At 41.0% G+C, this 27,482-nt stretch overlaps 1 protein-coding gene across 2 annotated transcripts in view; it reads left to right on the forward strand.

Moving 5' to 3' along the window:
- Window positions 1–26,415, forward strand: part of PRLR (prolactin receptor) — a 135,651-nt gene extending 109,236 nt beyond the window's left edge. For both annotated transcript variants that reach the window (XM_058680002.1, XM_004583645.4), the window contains exons 3-10: window positions 12,065–12,162; window positions 15,127–15,259; window positions 16,627–16,796; window positions 19,868–20,037; window positions 21,606–21,747; window positions 22,946–23,045; window positions 23,549–23,618; window positions 24,808–26,415. In XM_058680002.1, the coding sequence (XP_058535985.1) occupies window positions 12,096–12,162; window positions 15,127–15,259; window positions 16,627–16,796; window positions 19,868–20,037; window positions 21,606–21,747; window positions 22,946–23,045; window positions 23,549–23,618; window positions 24,808–25,827 (1,872 nt within the window). In that variant the 5' untranslated portion in view covers window positions 12,065–12,095 and the 3' untranslated portion in view covers window positions 25,828–26,415. The remainder of the gene's footprint in view (window positions 1–12,064; window positions 12,163–15,126; window positions 15,260–16,626; window positions 16,797–19,867; window positions 20,038–21,605; window positions 21,748–22,945; window positions 23,046–23,548; window positions 23,619–24,807) is intronic.
- The last annotated feature ends 1,067 nt before the right edge of the window (window positions 26,416–27,482 follow it).

The raw sequence follows: 27,482 nt of genomic DNA on the forward strand, positions 1-27,482 counted from the left end.
ATTCCTTTAGAATAAGTTTTCACAAGTTTATTTTCTTACAGTGCATGTATGTTCTTAAGGATTTGGATATATGTTATCTGAATGCTTATGCCATTTCACATTCAAAAGACAGAAATGTTTACATCCTGCGATGCCATCCTGAAATTCAACAGGGCATAAAAGAGAATGAAATAAAATGTTTTACAGGAAAATGTTTTGAACACTGAAATTCTACTAGAACACTCTTTGCTATTATCACCCATTTTTACACCAGAGAGAGAAGGCATTATCTCTCTCAACCAAATGTTCCATTGATGAACATCCTTGTAAGAGCACAGAATCCTGACCGACTCCCCTCCAAATGTAACAGACACCCATGATGATTCACTTACTCAGAGCCATTGATTAAGCACCTACTATGAATTAAACTGTGTACATAGGAAATACTAAAAAAAAAAAAAAAAAGGCAGCTTCATGAATAACATGAGCTTCCACCCTGTGGGGGCAGCAATAGTCAGAGGGAATGAAAGAGAGCTCCAGTTTTATTATCAGTGCCGTGGTAGAATCCAGCTCTGGGTGCTCCGTAGAACGGGCATTCTCCAGCTTACCTGAGAGTGGGAAGAGGAGCACCAGAGCATGCCCCTTCCTGGAGGAGACAGAAGCTGCTCCCGGAAAGCAATTGGCTTTCCCTAGATCAACTATGTATCAGTCCAGATGGCTTCTGAAACAACAGAAAGAAATTACATTTTGCTGGCAGCCATCCTCCTGCAAAGACCATTTTTACAGGGGCCAAGATGACTGAGCCACATGGTGGGAAGGCGAAGACCCCTGTGGGATGTACTTGGAAGCACACTGGATGGCTAGCACTTCTCTTTAAATTGCACGGATGTTTTATTGAGAGCATTGCAGTGTGGCTTGGGATGAGAGAAAGCATTTTACAGAGTTGTAAAGGGAGACTGAAGAAGCTTGGCATGGCAACTGATGGAGGATTTGGTGGAGAAGACAGAGATGCCTAATGAGGAATGATGCCGACTACCTGCCATGAGCTAGCATTGCCTCTTCCAGGGTTACTCTATTAACAATACATGTTAATTGTCTTAAATATAGGATTTCTCTTGCTCTGATCTACAGAAATTCAAACATTTTGGCTACAACATTTAAATTGTTTAGATATGCAGTATTGGTACCATAAGTATGCATTTCACAATTTAAAAATGGGTGAATTTCAAATGTTTAACCTTTGGCTATACTAAAACAGTAGATTAACTATACTTTGAAATATAGCTGTATTTAAAGGTATGCTAGCAATACTTTAAAGTATAGCTAGGAATCATATCCATTGTAACTTGTTAAAACATATTTAATGTCATCAGATACACTACATAAAAATAGAGTTAATCCAGCAGCTTGGGAAAAAATGAGACATATTATCTCTCATTCTTTCTTACAAAACCTTCTTTTTACTAGTATGGTAAGTGACGTAGAGCCCTGCAGATGGCTGCTGGATGGAATTTGAGGTACCTGTTGTAGGCTGTCATGTGTAGCCACCACTGCATCACTCCATGAACATTTAAGTGCTAGTGTATGTTCTGAACACTTGTACCCCATGGTGACCCCCTTCCACACTGACAGGGTGGGAGGAGGAACGCTGTGGTGCTGTTCCCATATTGACTCTCTGGGTTAGACACAAAGGCCTTAAAAAAATTCTTTTTTGACTTTAAAAGGTAGAGATTCTCACGGGATCTTTTAGTCAGTCAAGAACCTTTTAAAATGCATGCTAATCACCCAGGCATGGATCACGTGCTCTGCTTAAGCTCACTTCTGCATAGCTTCCTGAGACATTTCCATTTTGACCTGCAAATAAAAGGATGATACATACAAGTGAGTGTAGTGTTCAAATCTCCAGGAGATTTCCCTCCCAATTTATACTGATCTTGCAGCAATATTTGAAATATTCTCTGTCACATGGAAATGTGACAGTATGATATCTGCCAGGCCCTGGATGAAAAATCATTGTAGATAAACCACCTAGAGTACTGGCACAGATAAGGAGAAATTTGCAAATCTTTTGGGGATTGACTTCCCGGTGTTTTTCCTTCCCTCTTGTGGGTTCAGAGAGAGGTGTCTGGGAGAAACATCACTAATGAGCTGCTGTACAAAGAGGTGATGCTGTTACAATAAAACTAATGAGTCAACAATGATTTCCTGGGACCTGCCAGGTCAATGTCATGGTGGCCAAATGTGCAGAGGTTTGCAAAATTCCCACTCTGCTTCCATTGGCCTATGAGGCCCAGCATTCAAATGAGAACTAGATTCTGAATGAGACAGGGCTCAACAAATCTCTTTCTAGTCTTATAGGTAAATGGATTTTATTACATTTATTTTTCTCAAAATCTTATATGCCTTGTTCTCTGAGTCACATATATGTTTCAAATGGTTAAGGTTATTGGATACATGCCCTTTAAATAGTGATGTGCCTCTGGGGGGCCAAAGGAAAATCCCTGCTTCAAAGGAAAACTTTTTAAAGATCTATTTTATTTTTATTGCAAAGTAAAATATACAGAGAGGAGGAGAGACAGAGAGGAAGATCTTCTGTCTGATGATTCACTCCCCAAGTGACCGCAAAGGCCAGTGCTGCATCAATCCAAAGCCAGGAGCCTAGAGCTTCTTCCAGATTTCCCATGCAAGTGCAGGGTTCCAAGGCCTTGGGCTGTCCTTGAGTGCTTTCCCAGGCCACAAGCAGAGAGTTGAATGGGAAGCAGGGCTGCCAGAATTAGAACCGGGGTCCATATGGGATCCCAGCACATTCAAGGTGAGGACTTTAGCTGCTAGGCCACCGTGCCGGGCCCTCAAAGGAAGACTTTTAAAAATTGATATAATATTCTCAACATCTTAAAAGGCCAGTGCCTTTGTCAATCATTCAAGAATGTTTCTGTAAATCATAATAACTCCTCTATGCACCTAATAAATAGCAGCAAAGAGTAAACCTAATCCCCAATTGGATGCTTGGCCTCATGGGCCACCTCACAAAGGTTCACACCATTTGTTCTTCAAGCTCACAATATTCTCCCATGTGGCCCTTAGCCAAGGCAGTTCACGCCAAGTACCACTTTGTTACCGAGCCTCACTCCCACACCTAGTCAGAGGTATGGGTACTATGAAGTATTGTCACACTACAACTGAGGCTGCTGAGGCCTACCAAAATTCTGCGAGTAGTTCAAGGTTATGCACTTGGAGAGTGTAATGTGGAGAGGGAGGAACTTTGCCTTAGTTTCTTTATATGTAGCATGGAGAAGTTGATCACAACATGCTCCAAATCTTTTGACTCCTTTCAGAATCATGTTTCAGATACAAAATCCCAAGATTTGTTTTCTGAAGATTAATTTATTTGTTGGAAAAGCATAGTGAGAGAGGGAGGGAGGAGACAGGAAACGAGGGAGACATCATCCACCTGCTGGTTCACTGTCCAAATGCCTGCAACAACCCAGGCGAGGTCAGTCTAAAGTCGAGAACCAGAAAACAAATCCAGGCCTCCAACACGGGTGGGTTGGAGAACCCACACACATGTGTCATGATGTTCTGCTGGAACAGAAGTGCCCAGAAACTGTCATGATGTGGGATGCAGGCATCCTAAGACGGAGCCCAAGCCACTGCCCCAAAAATGCAGGCCCAAAATTTCACATTCCTTTATTTTTCGTTTTAACTTTAACTCTCTGTTATGGATTAAATGAAACTTGGCTCCTTAAACTCATCGGGATATTTAAATCCCAGTTTTGTGTTAATGGTTGATGGATTAATGCTAATAGTTGATACATTATAGAGGAGATTCAATCTGATTATGGTGGCTCAAGAACAGTCTTGCAAAACATTTGTTCTCTTCCCACTACTCGTGCCTGTTTCCATCAGTTTTACCATAGTTAACATATATAGCATTTCTTTTCTCTCACTTTACATAGCAACTTTGGGTCAACTGTAGGTTAACTCGGATAGAGTAGACTGAGCTCAACTACAGCTAAACTGTCTTCTTATGTCAGTAATGACAACATCCTGAGGTTGAGATGCACAGAGAGCAATGCATGTAACTGTGCTTACGGCTCTGGCTGAATACAGAAATAGCACAAACATTCACATCCTATCAGAAAAGCTTTTCATCTGGCCAGCTCCAAAGTCACTGAGTTGGGTTGTGTACTACAGGATGCATGATTATGTTGCATGGCGAAATAGGTACGTAATCTTGTGTCTTGGAGACTGCAGAGAGTTAAAAAGAGTAATACAATGAGTTCAACTCTCCCTCCATTGAAGTTCTAAATGTTTCACCAGCATTTTCCTTCCCCACTTCATTCAACTTCAGCAGGTGCCCTCAGACTGCAGTTTGAAGAAGAAGCACCTAAGTGTTCAAATCCTCCTTTGTAGGCCCTACAATCTACAGATTTTGACCCATTACACTTAAGATGGATAATGGGCCCAGAGCAATGTCTCAGGAATATCCACTCACAGTACTCAATATTAAATCTACCTTTGGGTAGGCGACATGCCTTGGGTGAGCCAGGGATGGGAAGAGCAATGCCTTTAACGACTCAGAACCTATGATCCAGACGCATTCTGATCTGTCTCTGCTCGCTCCAGCCTGGTTGGATTTTGTATTTCTGGGGCTTCTTGAAGGTCAATGGTTATTCACAACATAGAGCTAAGTGCCTCTGCCTCCATATGCTACTCATTATTGTAACCTTGGACAACTCCTGAAGCCTCTCTGAGCCTCCATGTCTTCATAACATCAAGTACTACCAGTCTCATATAGTCTGAGGGTAAAGAGAGTGAGCAAAGCCTCTGACAGATAATGCATCCTGTCCAAGGCTTTGCTGATGCTATCCACACAGTTTTAACACATTGAAGGCTTTCAAGTTAATGATGTTGGTTTAAACCATTTGGTCCTTTGAGCTTCCATTTCCCTATCTGTGAAATGGGAGCAAATAACTGGATATTCAACATCATGAAAGCTGTTCATGATACCATATAGAATAATTGTAAAAAAAATATATGTGATGATGTGCCAGTGATTAAGAAACTGTAGAGGACCATAAAAGCAAAAATGTTGTGACTTTAGCTTTGACTTTGGTGTTGGCTTAAGCCAGGAGTCTGTGCCCAAAGGCCAACTTGCTGCTGTCTGGTGATGTGAAGTGATGGACAGAGGTGGTCACCTCCCTGCCTATCGGGGAAGGCTCCTAGTGAAGCACTTTGTGTTGGTGCCATCATACCAGCCAGTAGTTCCCAGCCCTAGCTACAAGTTAGAATCACCTAGAGAGCTTTATTTTAAACACTCTTGTCAACATGGGCCAAACTGAACCAATGAATCAGAATCTGCCAGGACATAACAGAAAAATGGATACTTCTCAGAAGTTCCCTTGGTTATAAAGTGAATCTGTTATGGGAAAGTGCTGACATCCATGGAAAAGCTTTGCAAACACAAACTAGAAGGTGCAACTTATGAATTATTTCAATCATGATTAATTGATCAATGCTAACATGAAGGACTAGCGCCTCTGGAAATCAGGCCATTGTGAATTTTCCACCATCTGTCCAAGGTGTGTACTGGCCAGAAAGACTGAAAGTCACCCAGTTCCTATTCATGCCTTAAAGCCAACGAGATTAAGTGAAAACAAGACTCTCTGAGATAAAACATGTTCCTGGTGTGTTATGGTGAGTGAACTGTGATTGGATTTAGAAGTGATGCCTGCCGCCTTGGGGGAACATTCAGCGTACTGCTTTATTAAAGTGACTCCAGTGCAAAGGCTCATCCATCACAGCATGGTGACTTACCCTGATGAGGTCACACCCAGGAAACCTTGCTGTAAAAGTCCTCCCCGCAGAGCACAAATCCTGAGGCAGCTTGCATTTGGACAAGTACTAGTTCTGCTAATCAGCTTAGGCAGACAACATTGTTTACTTCGATGCATCTTCGCAGAGCAGAGTCTTCAAGTTCTGCCCTTGAGTGGGATTTTTATAGGAGTGTTTCATAGGAGAGGAGAAGGAGGGTATGTTGAATCAGAGGTAGACGTTTGATAGCATACTACTTGTGATAGCTCAGCTATCGTGTTCTGACCACTGCCAGATTCTACAGTAATGAACATTTCATATAAAAGTAATTTCCTGTGGAAAGTTCCAGATGCTCCCTACTAAAGTGCATCTCAAAACAGAAAATATGATAAAGATGTGCTCAGGAGGCAATAAAATATAAGCTAAATAATCATGGTGCCTTGGCTTTGACAATACCCTGCTTGTCCACCAAAAGTCCATGAGTTAGGACTCAGTCCTCCAAGTCTCCTGTTATGGGTTAAAGATGAAATTTAACCTAGTTATGGTGTCTGAAAGTAAGAACTTAGAATGTAATTAGATTGGATTAGGCTATTGGATACATATACCTCTGTCATTGTTGCTTTATTTTTTTCTTTTTTTTTTAATTCTACTTCTTATTATTATCATTTTATGATACAGTTCCATAGGCCCTGGGATTTCCCTTATGCCCTCCCCAATTCTCTCCCCCTCCACTGAGTTCCCCTATATAATTACTATAGTATAGTTCTTCATACACAACCATATGTCCATATTTTCTGAAGATTTACTTATTTTTATTTGAAAGGCAGAATTACAGAGAGAAAAGGAGAGACAGAGAGATCTTTCATCGGTTGTTTCACTCCCAAAACAGCTTCAACAGGCAGAGCTGGGATGCTCTGAAGCCACAGGCTTCTCCCAAATCTCGCACATGGGCGCTGAGGCCAAAAACTTGAGCTGTCTTCTGCTGCTGTCCCAGGTGTATTAGCGGGGAGCTGGATAGCAAGTAGAGCAGCCAGGACTCAATGCAGCACTCGGATAGGATGCAAGCAGTGCAGGTGAAACCACCAGCCTCAGGATTATGGTTGCTTTCTTAGGAGAATCCACACAGAGTCCTGGTGATTAGCACATTGTCTATTCCTGGCTCATCATGGGATTTTTCCTCCACTCACTCCATGACTGTCAGCATCCCCCTTCATCAGTTTCCACACCAATAGGGTGACCTGATCATAGACTATGAACCTCCAAAACTACGAGCTGAAATTAAAACTTCTTCCTTCATAACTCCTCTCAGTAAATTGTTAGTGATTAAAAGCTGGCCCATCATATGGTGATTAAAAATAATCAAAATAGATGATCGCATGAACCAAGGTCCTCCTGGGAACATCCACAGACAGATGCGTAATCATGCTACCCAATCTATAGGCAGATAGGACAGTCCAGCTCTGGCAATGCTGTGAATACATTTGCCCAAAGCCATAGTCTTCATCTCCCACCTTCTGGCCAGGGTTCTCCTGGTAATACATCCCCAACATTCAATGTCAACATGAAGGAAGGAAAAGAATTTCTCCTTAAAACTTCTTCAGATTTTGCTGTCAAAAACTGAAAATCATTCTATTTCCAAGTCTAGTGTTTGTGATACTGTCATGGGACCAATTCTGTATACATGGCTTTGTCCTATATTTTAGAATCATGCCCTATTTTTCCCATTTTTATTCATTCACTTATTCATTCTGTATTCAGTGAGTCTAGGCTTTAGGGAGAGCCTTCGCAATAGTCTTAATCTAATCTTTAGTGGAAAAAAATCCCTTCTATTCCTGTCCCACAATGAGCAGATTACATTCTTTATTTTTCAAACAAAATGCTGCCTTTCTGTATTGAAAAAAAGAGTCAGACTCCCAAAAAATCACAGAGTACATGAGGGCTTCTATCCATTTTATTTTAGCCTTAAGCCATTAATTCCAAGTGGAATACAGCAGGTAAGGACACCAGTAGCCAGAGATTCCCAAAGGACATACCTGTTATGGAACTCAACAGTTAATGTGGATCTCTGTATTCAAAATGTATTTTTTAGAATGAGACGTTTTTCGTTTCTGACATAAGGAAGATTCTTGAGGTGTAATTTTTGTTAATAGGCAATGTGGCAGACAGTGTACTAATCATTGGCTGTAGAGAACCAAAGTTAGTAAGGATCATAAAGTGGTTTATAAGATACATAAGGCTTCTCAATGTCCAAGTCTTTATCAGTCAAAAAAAAGTTTGTCAAATGTCCACCAACAGTACAATAAATGAATAAATCATTGTGTTCCATTCAGTGTAATATGGGTGAAAAATCAATGAAATGCAATAAAAATAAATTATTCACAATTGCACGGACCAACAAGCATGATTCATTCAACAATGTGGAATGAGAAAAGCTGTGTACACATACTCCAAAAATTCATGTTGTAGAATTCTAGTTACATAAAACTTGGAAGCAGACAAACATTATCTGCAGTGCTAGAAGTAAAATGAGTGACTCCTATTGGAAAGGGCAGACAGAAACTGGGAGGAAGTATAAGTTAGATTTATGGGTATATATTAGCATTCTGTGTCTTGCCTTGGTCTGAAAAATCTATTACATTCACTTGTTGACAACTATTGAATTATGAATTGCACATACTATTCATTTGGCAGTCTTTAAGAAAGCCTTGGACTGGGCTCTACTTGCCCAATGGGAAGTTGGGTTGGCAAGAGCCTAAGAGCTCTCAGAACCCCTGCCTGTCATGTCATATCCATTCTAGTCAAACATTGGGACCACAGTGGCAGATAACGTAGGAGAGAGCAAGAGACTGCTCTCATTCAGGGATTGCCCTATGGCAAATCTCTGGAGCAAGTTCCACAAATGAGAAAGTTGAGGTCATTGACATTCAGAATTGTTCTCCATCAGGATGGACCAGAATGAACACTGAGATAAAGGTTAACAGTACCCATAGGAGAAAGGTAGTGGCAAGAGGTTTGTTGGGAGCTCAGATCTATCATTGTTGACTCTCAGGAGGCCACAGAACCAGCTCTCCTGTGCACCTTACCTAATGTGAAGAATGAAATTAACCCAGACCATAGGAAAACTGACTGTCATTTACCAACTGGGGAGAATAGCTCCAGTTTCTCAATCAATGTCCTCTAAGAAACTTGACTTAATGAAGGAGAAGGTTTTGGGGGAAAGAGGGTCAAAATAGGATTAGCTTTGAGGCAGAGAAACAGAGAGATTTTCCCGGAGTCATGTCACAGTTGGACATAGTATGATGGGAAAAATTTTTGGTAAGGAGGTAAATATTAGTTGAAAAGAGTAAAAGGGAAAAGCATCAATCTAGGAGAGTCTTTGAGTTTCAGAGATAAGCAATCAAAGGCAGAGAGTCAGGATGAAGGTGTGGGTCTTGTGGGCTTCCTATAAACCTGCTCTACATATCCAAGTCTAATGGCTTTAAACCATAGTCACCCCATGGAGTGAGAGAGGTGAGAAGCCCAAGGTAACTTTTGTTCTGGGGTTGAGTGTATAGGGACTGATGTTTTATTAACTGGACTACAAATTATTTTACCATTTGCTACTCTAACATCTTGAAAAGTAAGTTGCAGAACCTTGCTAGGCCTTTATTCCTTCCAGTTGGGGTGAATAAAGAGTTCCATGTCTGCCCTTGATCAAGAGCTTGCTTGAAATTGAGGATGGATTCACGAAGATATAAGCAAAGTCATCTCCTGTCTAGTGTCTGCCAGCCATTGAGCATGGTCAGCACGCAAGCAGAGGTGTGCTTAACTCTGGGAACCCCACAATATGTAATCAGATTGACATTGAGCATAGCTTCCTTTGAGATGGACTGTCACCATTGTCCTTCCCAGTGGAGGTTTACTTACCTGCCCTGTGTGTGCCTGCTGGAGGTAAGCTGCAAGATGAGCTGGAAAATCATGACTGAGAAACACAACAAAATTACTATGAGTAATTTTCTAGTTTCCAGGAGAATTAGGTATTGGAATATAATGATAATGACCAGATTCCAGGATACATCTCAGGAAATCCCAGAGAAAACTAGCTTCCTTTTAATCTACAAATTGCTTTCTGGAGTCATTTTTACAGAAAAAGCACAAGTTAACAGAGTTATGTTGATCCAGGACCAATGCTCAAGAGAGAAGCAGCAAACGATAAGATCTACTGTTGTCTATCACAACTCTGTTTCCCATGTCAGTATTTCTGCTCAAAACATATGTAGTACTAATTTGGCAAGCTGTCTGGGGAACATCTGACCTGACCCAAAACATGTGATTTATAGAATGTTGCTCTCTAACATTTTGATGCAATGCCCAAAACAGCAGGGAAGCCTCCAAAGTGAGAACAAGAGCAACTACAGTCAGTGGCCAGCACCCCATCACCAAGCCAAGAACTCCTCCAGGTAACAGGTACCTAGGGTAGCTAGATCATTACAATCCAGGGACATTGAAAGGCGAGCAGCTGGGATTATGCCTCAGCCCTGGCCCTCCTGTTCTTGCTCAGGACTATGGATTCACAAGACTTGGCCTAGGACTCACTTTGAGTCCATGCCTCTGTCTCCACTGTCTTCCCTCCTAGAAGGGAAATAATTGCGCCAGCCATCAAAGACTTCTCACAAATCAGGGTGACTTTATTGGCTTTTCTCAGGTTTGCTCGATTTCTCCCTTTTGTGGGCTTGCAACTGATAGTTATGAAACCTCCTTATTCTTCAGTTGGAAAGAGAGGAGAATAACCTATTCATGGGACTGTTGTGAGAGCAAATGTGGAATTCAAATGGTGAAGGTCCAGCGCCTAGTCCATACCATAACACGTGCTCAAGAAGTGGTAGACATGATAACAAATTCATTAGGAGCATTTTATGAACTGGTTTAGATTAGAAAATTCTGAAGGGTTAGGTGAAGAAGGAGGCTTTGTATATTCAACCATGGAAGGGCATTTTGGAGGAATTCTGCAAGATTGAGTAGCAGGTCCTCAAAGAACATTCTACTGATAAAATCTGTAAGAGATTGATACTCCATTACTCCATTACTGAATGCGAGGAAGATACTTGATGGAACCTACATGCCCCGAGCTTCAATGATCACTATGACTTCCACGTATGACTATGCCTCTGTGGGAGTAATGGCAAGTGGGAAAAAACTTCAAGATGTTGTCAAAAGAGTGATGTGCAGCTGTCCAGTGGGGAGCAACCCATGTTCGGAAGAGCCCGTCATAGGCTGGACTTTTAAGGGGCTTGCCCACCAGCAGTCTTCAAATGTTCCAAGATGGGCAGACTTGTCCCCCGGTTATTCTTTTCTTGCTTTAAAAAGCAATAAAGCCTAAAGGAAAATTTTCAAGCTGTGCATTTCTGAGAATCTACACTTAATTCATCAAAACCATTGTTTTCTAAGAGTTGTTTGAAGTCCAGTAAGACTAATGAGGTTCCCCCCGCCAATGTCTTTAAAAATTCTTTTTTCTAAGAAGGACATTTCAGGGCTTTGAACGTTGTTCCAAAGGCAATAATAGTAATATTAATAATAAATTGCTCAAAACTCATAATCCCTGCAGGTTCAAAATCTACTTAATCCTCTGTACCCATGGGATTTGAATTATTACTGCAGTTCATTTTCTCTTATTTATGGCACTTTTCAAAGGAAAAAACAAACCACATGGAAATGCACTGCAACTCATTGCATATAGTTCACTTCATGGCCCTGCCCATAGCCCAAAGAACTTACAGAACCTTCTCAATCTGCATCTTCAGGGGAAGCCCCCCTGGCTTGAGTGTATCATCGGGTTCCGTTAGGGACCTGCGGTGTGGACTTGCCAATCTGAAGACTTCTGGCAAGTAGATCAGAAACAGATCCCCTTCCTAGAATGGATCTCTTGGAGAGCAAGCAATCTGTGCCACAAAAAAATATGTATATATATATATAGGGGCTACGTTGCTGGACAACAACTGAGTGGAAAGACAGCAGTTTTTCTTTGTCTATGTGCAGAGGTGCCGGGGCTGCAGCTCCCCTTAAACTCTCTGCTGTCTTGGGATGACCTCTGGTGGTGGAATTTCTCCCAGCATGAGCGAACCACAGCTGAGCCAAGCCATCCCGTGTTACATTTTCCTACATTCCTTTCCTCCTGTTTTGTCATTCATATTAAGCAAGGAGCAGGCGTTCATTTCAAAAACCCAACATAAAGTGGTGCATGTGCCTGAGGAGACTGTCACTCAAAAAACTTGCATGCTGCCTTCTCTTTCAGTGAGAATCTAATACAAGAAAGGGAAGCCAACATGAAGAATGTGGCATCCACGATTGTTTTGCTCCTGCTACTTTTTCTCAACGTTCGTCTTCTGCATGGTAAGTAAGAGACTGGGTGTTTTTCATGCCCTGGGGTGTTTGGCAAAGAAGTCAGCATGTCCATCAGAATCTTCTTGCAATGCAGTTATGAAAAAAAAGAATGTGTTCATGTCATGTGCTACTCTTCAATTCTTCACAATATTTTTCAGTAATGAAATTAAGGAAATGGTCTTGTCTGGCTGCCTTCTTCCACATTTGGGGAGGATAATGAAATGGCCCTTGGGATTATAGGAGCTGGACTGATTTCCAGTCCACACTCAGTCAGTTATTAATCGTAAGGTCTTGAGCCAGTTACCTAATCATTCTGGGCATCTCAATTTCAAAGTCAGGGTTGTTATGTCTCCTCCACCTGAGATGAAATAATGTACAGGAGAAATCTTTGAGTCAATAAAGGGCTACAAAAAAAAGATGAATCTTACTGGTGGGAAACAGATGCAACCCACCTTATTATGTGTACTAATGGGATGCAAAGTCTGCAACTGAATGAAAGAATGCTAACCTGTGTATGCATATGCCTGGCAGTCTACCCCTGTGAATTCAAGGTAAGCATGCTTCCATGCGCCTGTGTGTGTATTAACCTTTCTATATGTGTCTGATCGTAAACGCTTCTCTGTATAGACCCGACCATGTACATATCTGTAGGCATACCCCATGTATTCCATAAGCATGTACCTTTTGCTGTACAGGCATGTTTTGCCAAACACATGATCCTATCTATATGTATTTCTGTAAGTTTTGAGTGGGGTGTGTGTGTGTGTGTGTGTGTGTGTGTGTGTGTGTGTTTCTGATGTGGGCTCTCTGTTTAGGCATGTGTGCACATGCCTGTGTATGCCATAGCTGATATACCTATATGTGTGGTAGCTGTGTAACAATCCCTGTGTTTTGTGCATTGAGGCAGTTTATTAGTTTTAACCCTTTCTTCTAAAGTAAATAAAGGGAATACTTGTACTTAATTTTACAACTTTCCTCTACTTCTTGAGTCTCCTAAAGTCACTATTCATAACCAGTAAAATAAGAGATACTTTTTCACAGAGACACAAAAAGGAAAGCAAAATCAGATTAATCCATTAAAGAAATTCTCGGTGTTCTAATAATCAATAAGCCCAAATTAGCTTCAAATATGCTCATTACTAAGCCATAGCATTTGGAGTTTAAGAAAAAAACTTTAATTTCACACATTTCCCCCTATCCATGACAAAAACAAAACAAGACTTGCAATTTTGCCATGATTCCCAGGAGCATTCGAGCCTGTAGAGGCTTTTCCTGGAGTTTGGGCAATATTCAAAATGTTGGCTGCGCTGCCCCAGCTGGCAGTGGGGCCTGTGAGACAGACCAGTGGAACTCCTGTGTCCTGGGTCCATCCTGCGCACCACGTCCTGCCAGTCCCTGATGTTCTGTCTGGCCACTTTGGCCGTACCTCCCTCTTCTCAGCCATGTGCTCTTCGTTGAGGTCAACCAGAAGCTCTGGCCTAGGAGTCTTCATGAAGGATCCAATGTGAGCAAAAGCAGGGCGTTCTGACTTGCTAATAAATAAACAAAAGCTCTCCTCTCTGCTCACAACTCCCTAAACCAAATGTCACGCCACCCAGCTAGGCAAGCAGAAGGAGCAGCTGGAGCTACAGAGAGGAGCGTGGTGGGCCACTTCAGCCCAGGTTAGATCAAGGCAAACTTTGAGGTTTATTCTGTCTTTGGGCCAGACAACCACATCAGAAAAATGAAAACAAGTTTGCCAGGAGTTTTGGAGATGAGGCAACTAGAAATTATATCCCCTTGACATTGTATTGTCCTTATCGTCTCGTTCTGACCTTCCAGCTTCCATCCTGGGACTGGATCCAGCTGTTAGCTATCAATGGTATGCTCACAAATAGGAGAGCTACCCTTTCTCCTACCTCTTACTCTGCCTCCTACCCCTACAAGAAAGCCCCTTTCCACCTCACTACAAAAAAAAAGGAAAGAGGAAAATAATAACAGAAGAAAAGGAACTGAAACCCAACATTCAAAGATAGGAATGGGGGGAGTTGGTTCGTGGTTACACAAATAGTATTAGATAGAAAGATTATGATCAAATATTCTACAGCATGGAAGGGTAAGTGTAGTTCAGAATGATTTGTTGTATACTTCAAAGCAGCCAGAAGAGAGGTTTTTGAACATTCCTAATACAAATAGTAAATGTTTGCTAATTAACCAGATCTGTCCTTAAATACCACAAACATATACTGAAATGTCACACTATGCTGCACAATTATTCTATGTCATTTAAAACAGGGAGAAAGAGGATGAAGAGCTAGACAATAAAACTGGTTACAAAGTTAAGACTGAATGGAATCACAGACAGGTGAAGGGAAATGGGAGGAAAGAAGAGGATAAGGGAAGAGGAGGATGCCCAAAGGAGACATCAGTGAGAAGGTGTTGGGAAACAGAAGCCACAGGAGTCATATGGGGATGGCAGAAAGGTGGAGATAAGTGAAATGAGGGCTGAGGCACCCAAGAGCAAGTTATGGGATGATAGAGTGCCAGGAGCTGCCTGTTCCCTGGGACAATGCCATATAATGCCACCCTTATGCTATGGGCGTGGATCTACCACTGATGTTCTTAGAGAGAGGTTGTTGGCATCTTCATCTCAAAGTACAGACACTCTGCCAAAAAATTCTCTCTCTCTCTCTCTCTCTCTCTCTCTCTCTCTCTCTCTCTCTCTCTCTCTGTCTCTCTCTCTGTCTCTCTCTTTCTCCCCCTCTCTGAGAGCCCTGCCCACACCCAGATACTGACACCTTGATATTTTTTGAGTACCACACCTCTCGGCTGACTCACCCAGCACTTCTTTGCTGACCTGAGTCATAGATTTGCTTCAGTCACCAATAAAATGGTTAAATGGCTGAATGGACCTCAGAATCGATTTCAACGTGTGGGGTTTTTTTTATTTTGTTTTTGCTTTTGCTTTTTGTTGTTTTGTTTTGTTTTTTGTAGGACTGTCACCTCCTGGGAAACCTATCATCTTTAAATGTCGTTCTCCCGAGAAGGAAACATTCACCTGCTGGTGGAAGCCGGGAACTGATGGAGGACTTCCTACCAATTACACATTGACTTACCATAAGGAAGGGTAAAGACTGTGTTCCTATCCGTACCGCTCCAGCCAACGTCATGCTGGTTCTGAGTTCAAGTTAGCATATATACCCCTCTGGAATTATATCGATAAGCATCATATCACAAGGAGACAGGAACGTCCAGTGTCTGTGCCTGTGGTCTCATGTTAAAGCCATTCAAAGCTTGTTCAGTCTACATAAGTGTATCAGCACAGCAGCAATACATTAGCTATCTTTCCTGATCAGTCTGTGTCCTGAATGGGAGCTCATCTCAGATGTTCTTCTTGAAACTTTGTACTATGTACACATTTCTTAGTGAACATGTTACTTGTATACCATTATAAAATTATACAAAGCATCACCATATAATTTTGTACAGAGTACTTTAGTTTTCATTTTTTTCATATCAATAAAAGAACTTTGTAAGCAAAGAAAAGCAGAGTAAGGAATTTTTCCTTGGCCAGTTGCTGCTCTTGGACCATCAACCTTCTAGAGGGCACTTGTAGACCTTGGGTGGTAGAGAAGATTAGAGATTGCCTATGCATGAGTTCTTTGTGGGACTCACAGTGACACCATCATGAAAATCCTGGAAGAGTATATGCTGCCCTGCCGCTGCTCCGCAAAGAAAACATTTAGCTTCTGTTAATACAGTTGGCCCACTTCCTAATAACTACACATTCTTGTATACAGAGCTGTCCCACACATCTGTATTGCAAAGGGACATCATTCAAACAAATTTCAGGAACCCAAATTAGCAAGTGAAATGGAACATTTCCCGAAGCTGAGGCTCCTAAGTCGGCCTAGGAGCACTTAGTGAGCCACTTACCACCTGAAATGCCCCCCCTCCAGACTCACTCCACTCTGTGACTAACTTGGCACATTCAAAATACATTATCATCATTTTTTTCTCCTTTGGGGTCTTTTTTTTTAATGTGGTGGTGAACCTCAACATTTTTAAACATGCTTTTAAAATGCATGTTCAAATGCAGAGCTCCAGCATGTGTGTTCAGATGGAAAGTTCCCATTTCCCCAATGCAACCCAGTAGTCATACCCTGAGAATAGAGGTGCCATAGCCATTGAAAGCGCAAATGAGACACCTACAGAAGAAAGAGCTTCATGAGGTGTAAAGTAGCTGCATCCCAGAAATCACCTTTCTACTTACTTCTCTGCCTCTCCCCTCCTTCCCTCCGTCCCTCCTTCCATCCCTCAGTCCGTTCCTACTGACATGGATGGTGCACAGAAGCCAGAGATCCATATTCCAGATTAAGTTTTGTACTTGGACTGTCTGAGCCCCAAATGTCAGTGGTGTTGATCTACTAAGAAAACTCAAGACTGTTTTTGATGACTTTCTTATTCACTGCTAATACATTTTACTCCTTGCAGAGAATTAATCACCCATGAGTGTCCAGACTACAAGACTGGTGGTCCCAACTCCTGTTACTTCAGTAAGAAGCATACCTCGATATGGACAATCTACATCATCACAGTCAATGCCACCAATCAGATGGGAAGCAGTATTTCAGATCCACGTTACGTGGATGTGACTTACATAGGTAAGGGGAGAGGGATGTAGGGTGAGTGAGGAATTTGTTACTTCAGTATGCATTTACCAATGGTCATATTCGGTTTGATTCTTCTTGGCTTTTAAATGGATCCCCATAAAGAAAGATGAGATAATTCACAATTTCGTTGTCAAACAAGCAATTCAAAACAGTTTTTATTGGATCACCCATGATAGGTAAGCATTTGAAATCCATGGCCTTCCCTTGGCCTTGTTCATCTCCTCTTGCACATAACATGTTATGTTGTTGTATCCTTCCCTTGCCGACCTTTCTCTCCTCTTCTCCCTCTGCAATCCATGTCCTCTTCTTCCTTGGCAACCTGAAATTTCTTTTCTGTCTCCCCAGTGGAGATAGAGCTACTCCATGGAGAAGTAGCATGTTGAGGGGTATATATGGTTTGATATACAAAGAAATTGTCCATTCTATTTGTCCTAATCACAATTATCAAATGCATGTACTTCATAGCAATAAAAAATATTATTTTGTAAGTCAAGAATTCGAAAGTAAATGCTATTATTTGAGCAGCACACCGAAGGTCAAGATCTCAAGGACAACATTTGAAGAAGTCATCAGGAAGGTAGAACAAAGTGGACCTTAGAGATGCTTCTCACTTTACATGGTTAACATCAAGCTGCAGGACAGCTGGGCATAACTATAACAGCCTTATGATTAGTGAGGAGAACAAAATATTTCAAAGTTGAGTGACTGCTTGCCCAAGATTTGGTTTAATCCTCATTTTGGAAAATAACCTATGCAGTCATTAACTAGGTTCAGGGTCACCCAAGACTCCCTATTTTTTCTAACATACTCCAACGAGGAAAATCACATTGGGGTCCTAGAACATTCTCTTGTATATCCTCCCATTGGCATGTTCTCAGTGATTGACCCTAGAAAACTAGAGAAGTTTCCAAAATCAACTCACATACACTTGAATATCTTTCCACCAACAAATTGTTGGAATGAGCACGATGATAGAAACTTAACTAAGTTTAAGAAAACAAGAAAGGTAACCCCTCTGGCAGCAAAGAATAAAATAAACTATAATTCTATAAATTTATTAGAAATATGGACTATTTAAGACTTCAAAATTTTACCTCCCAAATTGCCTTGACCCCAAGTGTTATAAATTTGAGGGAAAATAAGGAAAACAAGACAAATTCTGAAATAAGCAATTGTTATATAGAATGAGATATATACATGCATAGAAATGGGCTAACTAAAGTAGTATATTTAAAAAGCAAAATTAATAAGCATTTCAAATTTGTATTAACTCTAGAAAAGAAATCTCTGGTGAAGATGTATTGGGTCACATCTTTCAGAAAAATAAAGGAAGCGTTTGGGGAGCTCTGGATAACCCTTCAGACTGCAATGTTGCTTACAGGCTAGGGAAGTTCATTAGCAAACCATATATCCCACAGTGCATTATCTGTCTGCTCAACTCTCATCCAGTGACAACCTTCAATGCAGAATGACAAAAGTGGCAGATAATGGCATAGAAATAAATTTCTTTGTTGTCACTGTCATTAGGTAATATTTCCTTGTGTTAAAGACATCCAAAAGCAATGGTTTCCAACTGGTGACTAGTTTATCACCCAGAGGATATTTGGCAAAATCTGGAGACAATTTCACATTCCTCAGATTGAAGATTGAAGATGGAGACAGGGCGGTACTTACACTGGTAGGTGGAGGTATAGATGATACTGCACATCCTACTATACCTATAACAACCCTACCTTTCCAAAACAAGGAAACATCTAGTACAAAATGCTGATAGTGTGAGGTTAGAAGAAAGACTCACTCTATACATTTTACATGCATTTTTGCACAAATGTTTTTAAAAATTTATTTCTTTATTGGAAAGACATATTTATAGCAAGAAGGAGAGATATAGAGAAAGATCTTCCTTCCACTGGTTCACTCCTTAAGTGGCTGCAACAACCAGAGCTGAACCAATCCGAAGCCGGGAACTAGGAGCTTCTTCCAAGTCTCCCACATGGGTGCCGGGTCTCAAGACTTTAGGCCATCCTCTGTTGCTTTCCCAGACCACAAATAGGGAGCTGGATGGGAAGTGAAGTAGCCGGGACATAAACCAGTGCCAATATAAGGAACCAGCTCCCATATGGAATTTGGGTGCATGCAAAGCAAGGGTTTAGCCACTAGGCCATGACACCAGGCCTTGCACATATATTTTTAAATCACAAACATTAATTGATAGATATTTGATGTAAAATTTATGTTAACTAATGTTTGTTTTAATAAACGGACATAAAATAATCTTTCTTAGGTGTTTACTCAGTAATACATAAGTATTAGGATTAGTACAAACTTCTTACCATGCATTTTTCAGGCAGACATTGAGCACAGTGCCACATACGTATGTGATAGTGACACCCATATTTCCCTAGCTAGCATAGAGACTGTTTTGAGGAGATCATGAGCAAATGGAGAAATCATTACTGGCAACAGGAGTGATATGAGAGTGAGATAAGCTAACAACCCCTCTGAGGGAGAAACCCACACGGGCAATACTTACTGGACTCTGAGAGAAAGCATCTCTTTGATTTGGTTATTGTTGTAAAATACACATGAAAAGTCACCGTGTTAACTATTTTTAATGTGCGATTCATGATGTTTGTTCTGATTCTCTGATTTGTAAACATTATCTAGTTCCAGCTCCCAAATGAGGAAAATAACCTATATCAGGCCCTTCTTCATAATCTTCCACCCCCATTCCCATTTGCAAATCCCAGCTCTGCTTGTATCCCTTTGTCCCTGTCATCATGAAAATGATTTGGATGGGTACCTGACCCTGATTGGTATAAAGTAGAGAATGTGTCAAGGGTAAAATTTTAGCTGCTTGTTACTCTGACCATCCAAAGCCTCGTTTTCAAGGAGCAAGGTGACAGTTCACATCCTAAGATACAGATGGCATGGCCCTTGTGGAAATGCAGTGGACCGCAAAGCAGGCTGATAAATAGAACATGCATTCAGAATAGGAAACAGCAAAGTCACATCAAAGATACCAGCTATGAATGTTATTGAAATTTCTTTTCTATCTACAGTTGAACCAGACCCTCCTGTGAATCTGACTTTGGAAGTAAAACATCCAGAAGACAGAAAGCCCTATCTGTGGGTCAAATGGCTTCCACCTACCCTGGTGGATGTAAGATCTGGTTGGCTTACACTCCAATACGAAGTTCGCTTAAAACCAGAGAAAGCAGCTGAATGGGAGGTGAGTCCAATGGAAGCCTTATGAAGGGACCATGCTCTTTGGCAAGGACAGATCACTCTTAACTGAAATCAGGCTCTTTTTCCTAATTATTGAGTGACAATGTTATTAGCTTCTTGAAGCAAATATGACCCATTCAGGTATAGAAAGATCTTCCCGTCCCCCATTGGATTAAAAGGGGGTTTCTGATACTACAGTCTCCTCTCCTATGATCCCAATCTCCTCCCTAAGTATATCTTAGCTCTGAGCAACTGTGGGAGTGCTTCATTAATACTGGAGCTGAGAGTCAGGAGAGATCTTCATCCTAATCTATCTACAGGCAAAAACCACATCCATTTAAAAATATTTTAAGGTCTGAGCAACAGATAACGCCATCACTTGGGTCACATGAATCTTGGAGTGCTGGTTTGAATCCTGGTTACTCCATACATTGGATCTAACAGCCTGCTAGTATACCTGGAGAAGTATTAAATGATGCCTCAAATACTTGGGTTCCTGTCACCCACACCAGGTGACTCACATGGAGTTCTGGGCTCCTGGCTTTGGCCTTGCTCAGCCATGACCAATAAATTAAAATAGAAAATTGAACATTTACATAAATATTTCATTGTAAAGAAATAATGTAGTAAATAACAAACATCATGACATTCTTTTACCCTTAAACACTTTAATATACACCCTCATATGAAAAGAGAGCATTTCTGAACATATTCAAAATAATGGAATCATTATTGAAAACTTAATTGAAATTCATTAATATCATCAAACAGCCAGTCCATACTTTAATCCCCTCCCACTTGCTGCTTTAAGAACATGACTAATGTCTTGTTTGTCCCAGGACCACACACTGTGGCCAGTTGTTACAGTCCTTTGATTTCAGTACACGTGTGCCATAGGATACCAGGCCATTTTCCCATAGGATGTGTCACCGTCTTGATCACTCTGATTTATTCTTTGTGGGGTCACTTGGCTAATTTATTTTGGCTCAGTATTTCCTGTGATAAAACATTAGCTCTAAAGATTTGGTTAGATTCTATTTGTACAGTTTTTAACTAGCATACTACATAGGAAATATTATGTACTTCACATTGAATTGTATCAGGAGACATAAGCCATCTTTCAACTCCCCATAAGTGATGTTAAAACTGTTCCCTGGTGTGGAGACATGATAAATTGATTCCTTGAATGTAAAGGTATATTTAATTCATGTGTTATTATTTCAATATGCATTAATATCCAGTTCTTACCCTTTGAGTAGTTTTAATGCCCATGAACAATCCTTGAGTTAATTACTTGATTAGGACTTAAAAAGAAGCAATTCTCCAATTTCACTATTCCTTCTACATTCATTGATTGGCTGTCTCTCATAAGGTAATGGAGGAGAGAGGGAATAAATGTTTGTCTTACTGAAATAAATAAGTAAAACCTACTACATTTTTGTCTGAGAAATCTTTAATAAGGAGAAAACTCAAGTCTCAGAGAGTGAGAAGGTGATTACATTATGTTCTCTTAATTATGCAACCTGTTATTTAGGGAAGGAACTGCATTATAAATTATTTATGTTTCGTTAGACTCACTTTGCTGGACAACAGACACAGTTCAAGATTCTCAGCTTGTATCCGGGGCAGAAGTACCTTGTCCAGGTTCGCTGCAAGCCAGACCATGGATTCTGGAGTGGGTGGAGCCCAGAGAGCTCCATTCAGATCCCTAGTGGTGAGTGTCTTCACTATCATTGGCTCACATCCTAAAGGCTTTTAAAATGGCAAACCTGCATTAATAACTTCTAGTACAAATTGCTCTGGAAGATGTACTAATGGGCCTGTAGTCTCTCTACCCACTGAAAAGACACTTGGAAGGGTTACATTTCTCCCTAGGTCACGGACAGTGGTTACTAGGTTCCAGACTATGACTGTCAAAACTGTCTCAGTGGGCCTAACTGGCAGTCATTCAGTCCTCCACATCTGCCACAAAACCCTATCACTTAAATGGTCCAGTTAAGGTCATTATTCAGTATTCCCAAAATCTATCTGATGGTCTCCCATCTCAACAGCATGAACAGACGTTTAGTTTGTGATGTGTATTTTGTGTTGATCTAGCAGTTAAGGCACAATATGCAAGAGGCACTTAGTTCTAATAAAGTGCCATTAAATTTGGCAACTTTTATTCATAGCAGACTAAATCTTCTTGTATTTCTGAAATATTTTCCAAATTCTTTGTCCTGTTTAGTCTTCCTAACCCTCTCAGATATTCAGAAAAAAGTTCATGCTTCCTGGGGAATTGAAACAGGAAACTGAAACTCCATGGTGAAGTTAGCAGACTTCCCTAGAATCATGCGGCATAGTCTAGCTCTTCTGATAACTTACCAGGCAAAGCATGCTGGAAAGAATGCTCAAGTGTCAGTCTGGACTTGCTTGAATCTAATCCACCCCAAGATCATACCAAATAAAAGCACAGGGTATAGAGGCTGTTGACCTGGGTTGAAATCTCTGACGGTACTTCCATAGTGACATGATCATGAGTAAATTACTCTTTCATTCTCTATTTTCTCACCTGTAAAGCAAGGTAATGTTTGTAAAGAGCCTAACACCATCAGTGGGTTTTAGATCAAAGTTAGCTTTTGTGATTAGAACTGCATCTGATTATAAGCCCTTGGGGGTTCCAATAAAAGAATATGTGAAAGGATTTTGAAATTTATGCAGCACTGTAAGACATAGTAAAATATATGCAATGTGGAAAGAAGTTAAACCTTCCATTGTGCCTGCTTTGGTTTGGCTTGTTCTTCAAATGGAGGGGGTGATGTGGGAGGGTGGGGAAAGATTATTTCATTTGAGAATTTTATTCATAGGTTTGTTTTGCTTTGTTTTTAATGACACAGAGTGTGATCAAAGCTTTGTGGCTGTTTGTTTTTTAGACTTCACCATGAAAGATATAACCGTGTGGATCTTTGTGGCCGTTCTTTCTGCTGTCATCTGTTTGATCATGGTCTGGGCAGTGGCTTTGAAGGGCTATAGGTACTGCATTATTTCTCAATCCTTCTCCAAATCATGGTTGTCAGGGATAATGGCCAAAAAATAAATAAGTAAATAGTAGAAAGATGACAAGAACCTGAATGTAACCCACTCATTTTAGCTATTTAGCTGCAGTGTTCAACCATAAGAAACCTTTTATCAGTACCAGAAAAAGTGGAAAAATGGACTCTTTAAGGCCAGTACTCCTTCCATCAGAGGTTCACAGTTGTAAAATAGTAAAAACCTCGCAAGAACAGATGAAATTACAAGAAACAGAAGGTCCAAATCAACCTCAAAACCATCCTCCTCTGCCTTTAGCAAATGCTAACAAAAGACTCTAATTATTAATCACCTTCTTCATTGATTATGAGTCTCCCATAGCTGGGATCTCTAATTCCCATTTCCCACCATCCTTGTAGCAATTATTTTGGAGATAATACTGATCTCTCAAAAATTACACAGTGAAAACATGAGTCACTTAACCATTATCACAAATTATTTTATAGCATGGTGACCTGCATCTTTCCACCGGTTCCTGGGCCAAAAATCAAAGGATTTGATTCTCATCTGCTTGAGGTAAGTGCCAAAGCCAGAGAACATGACTCACTGCTTGGTAACAATGAGCTTGGTAATCACATACACACACAGTCCCTTACAACACAGCCTGGCCAGCTTGATTCTCTTCCCAAAGCTGTTTCTGTTCATCAGCATGTGTGTTAATAAAAAGATGCATGTGATGGGTTAGGGGTGGGTGAGAGGGAGGAGAGGTCTTACAGCCAGATCCAGAATGCCAGAGGGTAAAGAAAGCAAACCCTGAAAACATGAAAACACCTAGTAATGCTTGCTAGATGATCAGGTCTTTGCATAGCATAAAGGTGAACATTTTGTGTAAATAATGAACTGAGGAAGGGGCAAGTATTTTGATGACCACAAACAAGGGACCTATCATCGATCTTTCCATCCTACATTGATATAAGGTGCCACCAGAAGATTCTTTCCATGAGACCATTGTAACAGAATATTCTGTTGAACTTGTTGAAGTTGTGGCAGTCCGTAGAGTGGGGCTAGTATTTGCCAGAATCTATTTAAACTGATTCAAGATATTTTGAATACAAAGTGGGGTTAAGACATTTTAAATCTCCCTCCATGTTGAAATATAACCTTTCATTTGAACTTTAAATTGAACAGTGATATGCATACATACATATGCATATGCAAATAGTTGCATGTAAAATCACATGCCACTTGATAATCGTGGGGCCACTGGAACAAGAGCAGGAAAAGTGAATGTCAGAGAATTTGGCGTATCTGCATTCATTTTGGTTGTAAATATCAGACCACAGACTTAAGTCCAGGAGTCTGAGCTGCTGGTCCAGGGCTCTTCAATCACTGTCCAGTCAGCATTGATCTTTCATGAACATCTTAGCTACCTGTACTGTCTACCTCACAATTCAACCTGCTGACCACAGAGAGTTAATGATAAAATACACTTCTGTGTCAAAAATAAAAAGGCAATCTTAATTGCATCATCTTTAGTATTCAAAAGGAACCCACCCACGAAGGTAGGATTATTCCCATTTTAAAAATGGAGAAGCTGAGATTCAGAAAGTAGTTTGCCCAAAGCAATATACTCTGCCATAAATGAACAGAGCAGATGCCAGCACCTGACCTGTGTCAGAAGCTGGCAAAGAAGGCAAAGTAGGAAAGAGAAGGGAAGAACAAAGAGAAAAACTAACAGCCAGCTGTCCTTGTGTCTGTTCAACAGAAGGGCAAGTCTGAGGAACTCCTGAGTGCCTTGGGGTGTCAAGACTTCCCACCCACTTCTGACTGTGAGGACTTGCTGGTGGAGTTTCTAGAAGTGGATGACAGTGAGGACCAGCAGCTGATGCCAGCCAACTCAAAAGAACATTCAGGGCCAGGGATGAAACCCACATACTTGGATCCTGACAATGACTCTGGCCGGGGAAGCTGTGACAGCCCTTCCCTTTTGTCTGAAAAGTGTGAGGAGCCCCGGGCCAATCCCCCTACTTTCCATACCCCTGAGGTTATTGAAAACCCAGAGACGCCCAAACCAAATGATCCCCACATCTGGGAGCCACCGAGTATAAGCCTGGTAGACAAAATTCCTTACCTGAGCATCAATGAATCCAAATCTTCAACTTGGCCCTTACCACAGCCCAGTCAACACCACCCAAGGTCTCCTTACCACAACATTGCTGATGTGTGTAAGCTGGCCTTGGGCTCAGGAGGTGCACTGGCTACTTCACTGAACAAAACAGAGAAAGATACTTTAACATCCTCTAAAACCATTGAGGCTGCAGAGGAGGAAAGGGGGGTCAAGCAGACAAAAGAAGAAAGCCCCCATCCCAAGACTGAGCGAGACACTGGATGGCTGCTGACCAAGGAGAAGCTCCCCTTTCTTGCTGCAAGACCCTTGGATTATGTGGAGATTCACAAGATCAACAAAGATGGAGCCCTATCATTGCTACCAAAACAAAAAGAGAACGGTGACCAGACAGGGAAGCCTGGGGCCCCTGAAACCAGCAAGGAGTATGCGAAAGTGTCCAGGGTCATGGATAACAACATCCTGGTGTTGGTGCAAGACCCAAAAGCTCCAAACAAGGCTTTGTTTGAGGAGTCAACCAAGGAGGCTATGCCATCCCTTCCACAGAACCAAGCTGAGAAGGACCTGTCCAACTTCTCCATAACACCCAGCGATTGCAGACTCCAGCAGGGAGGGTTGGATTACCTGGATCCTGCATGTTTTCTGCACTCCCTTCATTGATCACTTGACTCATGGGATGATTGGTTCAAATGTGATTTCCCTTCAGGTAACACTACAGAGTCCATGAAATGCAGTCTACTAGTGAATGCTCAAGAATGTGGATAGAGCAACACTTAACTCAAGCTCACGGTTTGCTCCTTTTCATGCTCCATTTTCAACCACTTACCTTCTTCTCCAACAGCTAATTCCAGAACAAATCATTTGGTTTCCTAACTGTGATTTGTAGATTTCCCTTTTTGCTACTCGTTATGCAATTATGTGTCCGATGAAATAAAAGCACATGCTTTGTATTCCTGAGGGACAGTGCCGATAGGTATCTCCTCTGTAAAAGGCTTTCATGTCTTGGTTTGTGCCAGAAAGAAATAATATGGTCAAAATGGCTTACCACAGGAAGAGGACAGCTATGTGGGAAATGCCATGAAAAGCACTTTTGAAAGCCAATTGCTTAATCTTTATACTACACTGTTGTTTGCATTAGGATTATCCAATATAATGCATTTCAGGAAAAGAATGCATTCCAAAATACCTGACAAACCATTTTCGTATGATCCTGTACCTTACTGACATAGTGCCGATATGCAAGTAAAATGATGCCTCCAATTTTTCCTTAAGATCATTTTAGTATGTTAAGTATAGTTTTCTCCCCTTAAATCTTATTTCATTCCAAAGCTTCTGGAGAATATAGTTTTGGAAAATGAAGTTTTCTTACACAAGAGGCAAATGAATTTCATGTGATGAATTCTTTTAAAATGTTTCCCTGCTTCATTTCAGCGGGATAGATAATTTATTATACCCCCTTCATTTTTTCTTGGAGAAAAAAATCCCAAAATGATTAATTTTAATTTAAAAGATAATCAGAGCAGGATGCTACAGAAATACTGCCTTACTGTACATATAAATTCTACTTTACTACAGTCCCATAAGTGTAACAATGTATTTTTGAAGACTATTTTTCTATCACTTAGGTAAAATAAAAGACTATTTTCTATCTTCCCAGTACAGCTGTTTACGTATTCAGTGGGCACAGTCTTTTCTGCTACAAGGTTATAATGACTATTTACAGCACATAGTAGTATATGCAGTTTCTGTTTGTGAAGTAAAACACCATACCAACCCCAAACTCACTGGGAAAAACAAAGTGAGTAGCAAAATTCAGTTTGCAACACATTGTAGGATAGTGACTCTGATTCAATTTGTCTCTGAGATACTGTTTTTAAAAATGAAGAAAAGGAAAAAATAACCAGGGTTAACAGTCCAGAAGATTTTCCACCTCCCTGCTCCAACCCCTCCCCCCAAGTGAGAAGAGGGTCACTCCAGGGCCCCTGACCTCTATGGGGTGAATCTCCACAATACCTCCATGAAAAATAACAGGGATAACTTATTACATATTGCTTCAGAGAGATGTTTGCTTTTGTTTTATTTCTCTGAGCAATTTTGGAAAACAAAAAGTATTTTAAACAAAGCCAGGAGTTCGTGTCTCTCTGGAGCAGATCAGTTTGCAAAATCTTGGCTGAGGTAAGACTATGCTCACATCAGAAGAGTCAAGGAAGAGTTCTAGGGAACAATGCTCCGTGGAGAGATGAGACCCACTCCAAAGGTCAGGGCGTGGTGGCAGGCTTTCCAGGCCATTTCCAAGGGCAGGCCCCTGGAGTCAG

This window comes from Ochotona princeps, chromosome 23 (genome assembly GCF_030435755.1).
Source record: "Ochotona princeps isolate mOchPri1 chromosome 23, mOchPri1.hap1, whole genome shotgun sequence".
NCBI lineage: Eukaryota > Metazoa > Chordata > Mammalia > Lagomorpha > Ochotonidae > Ochotona > Ochotona princeps.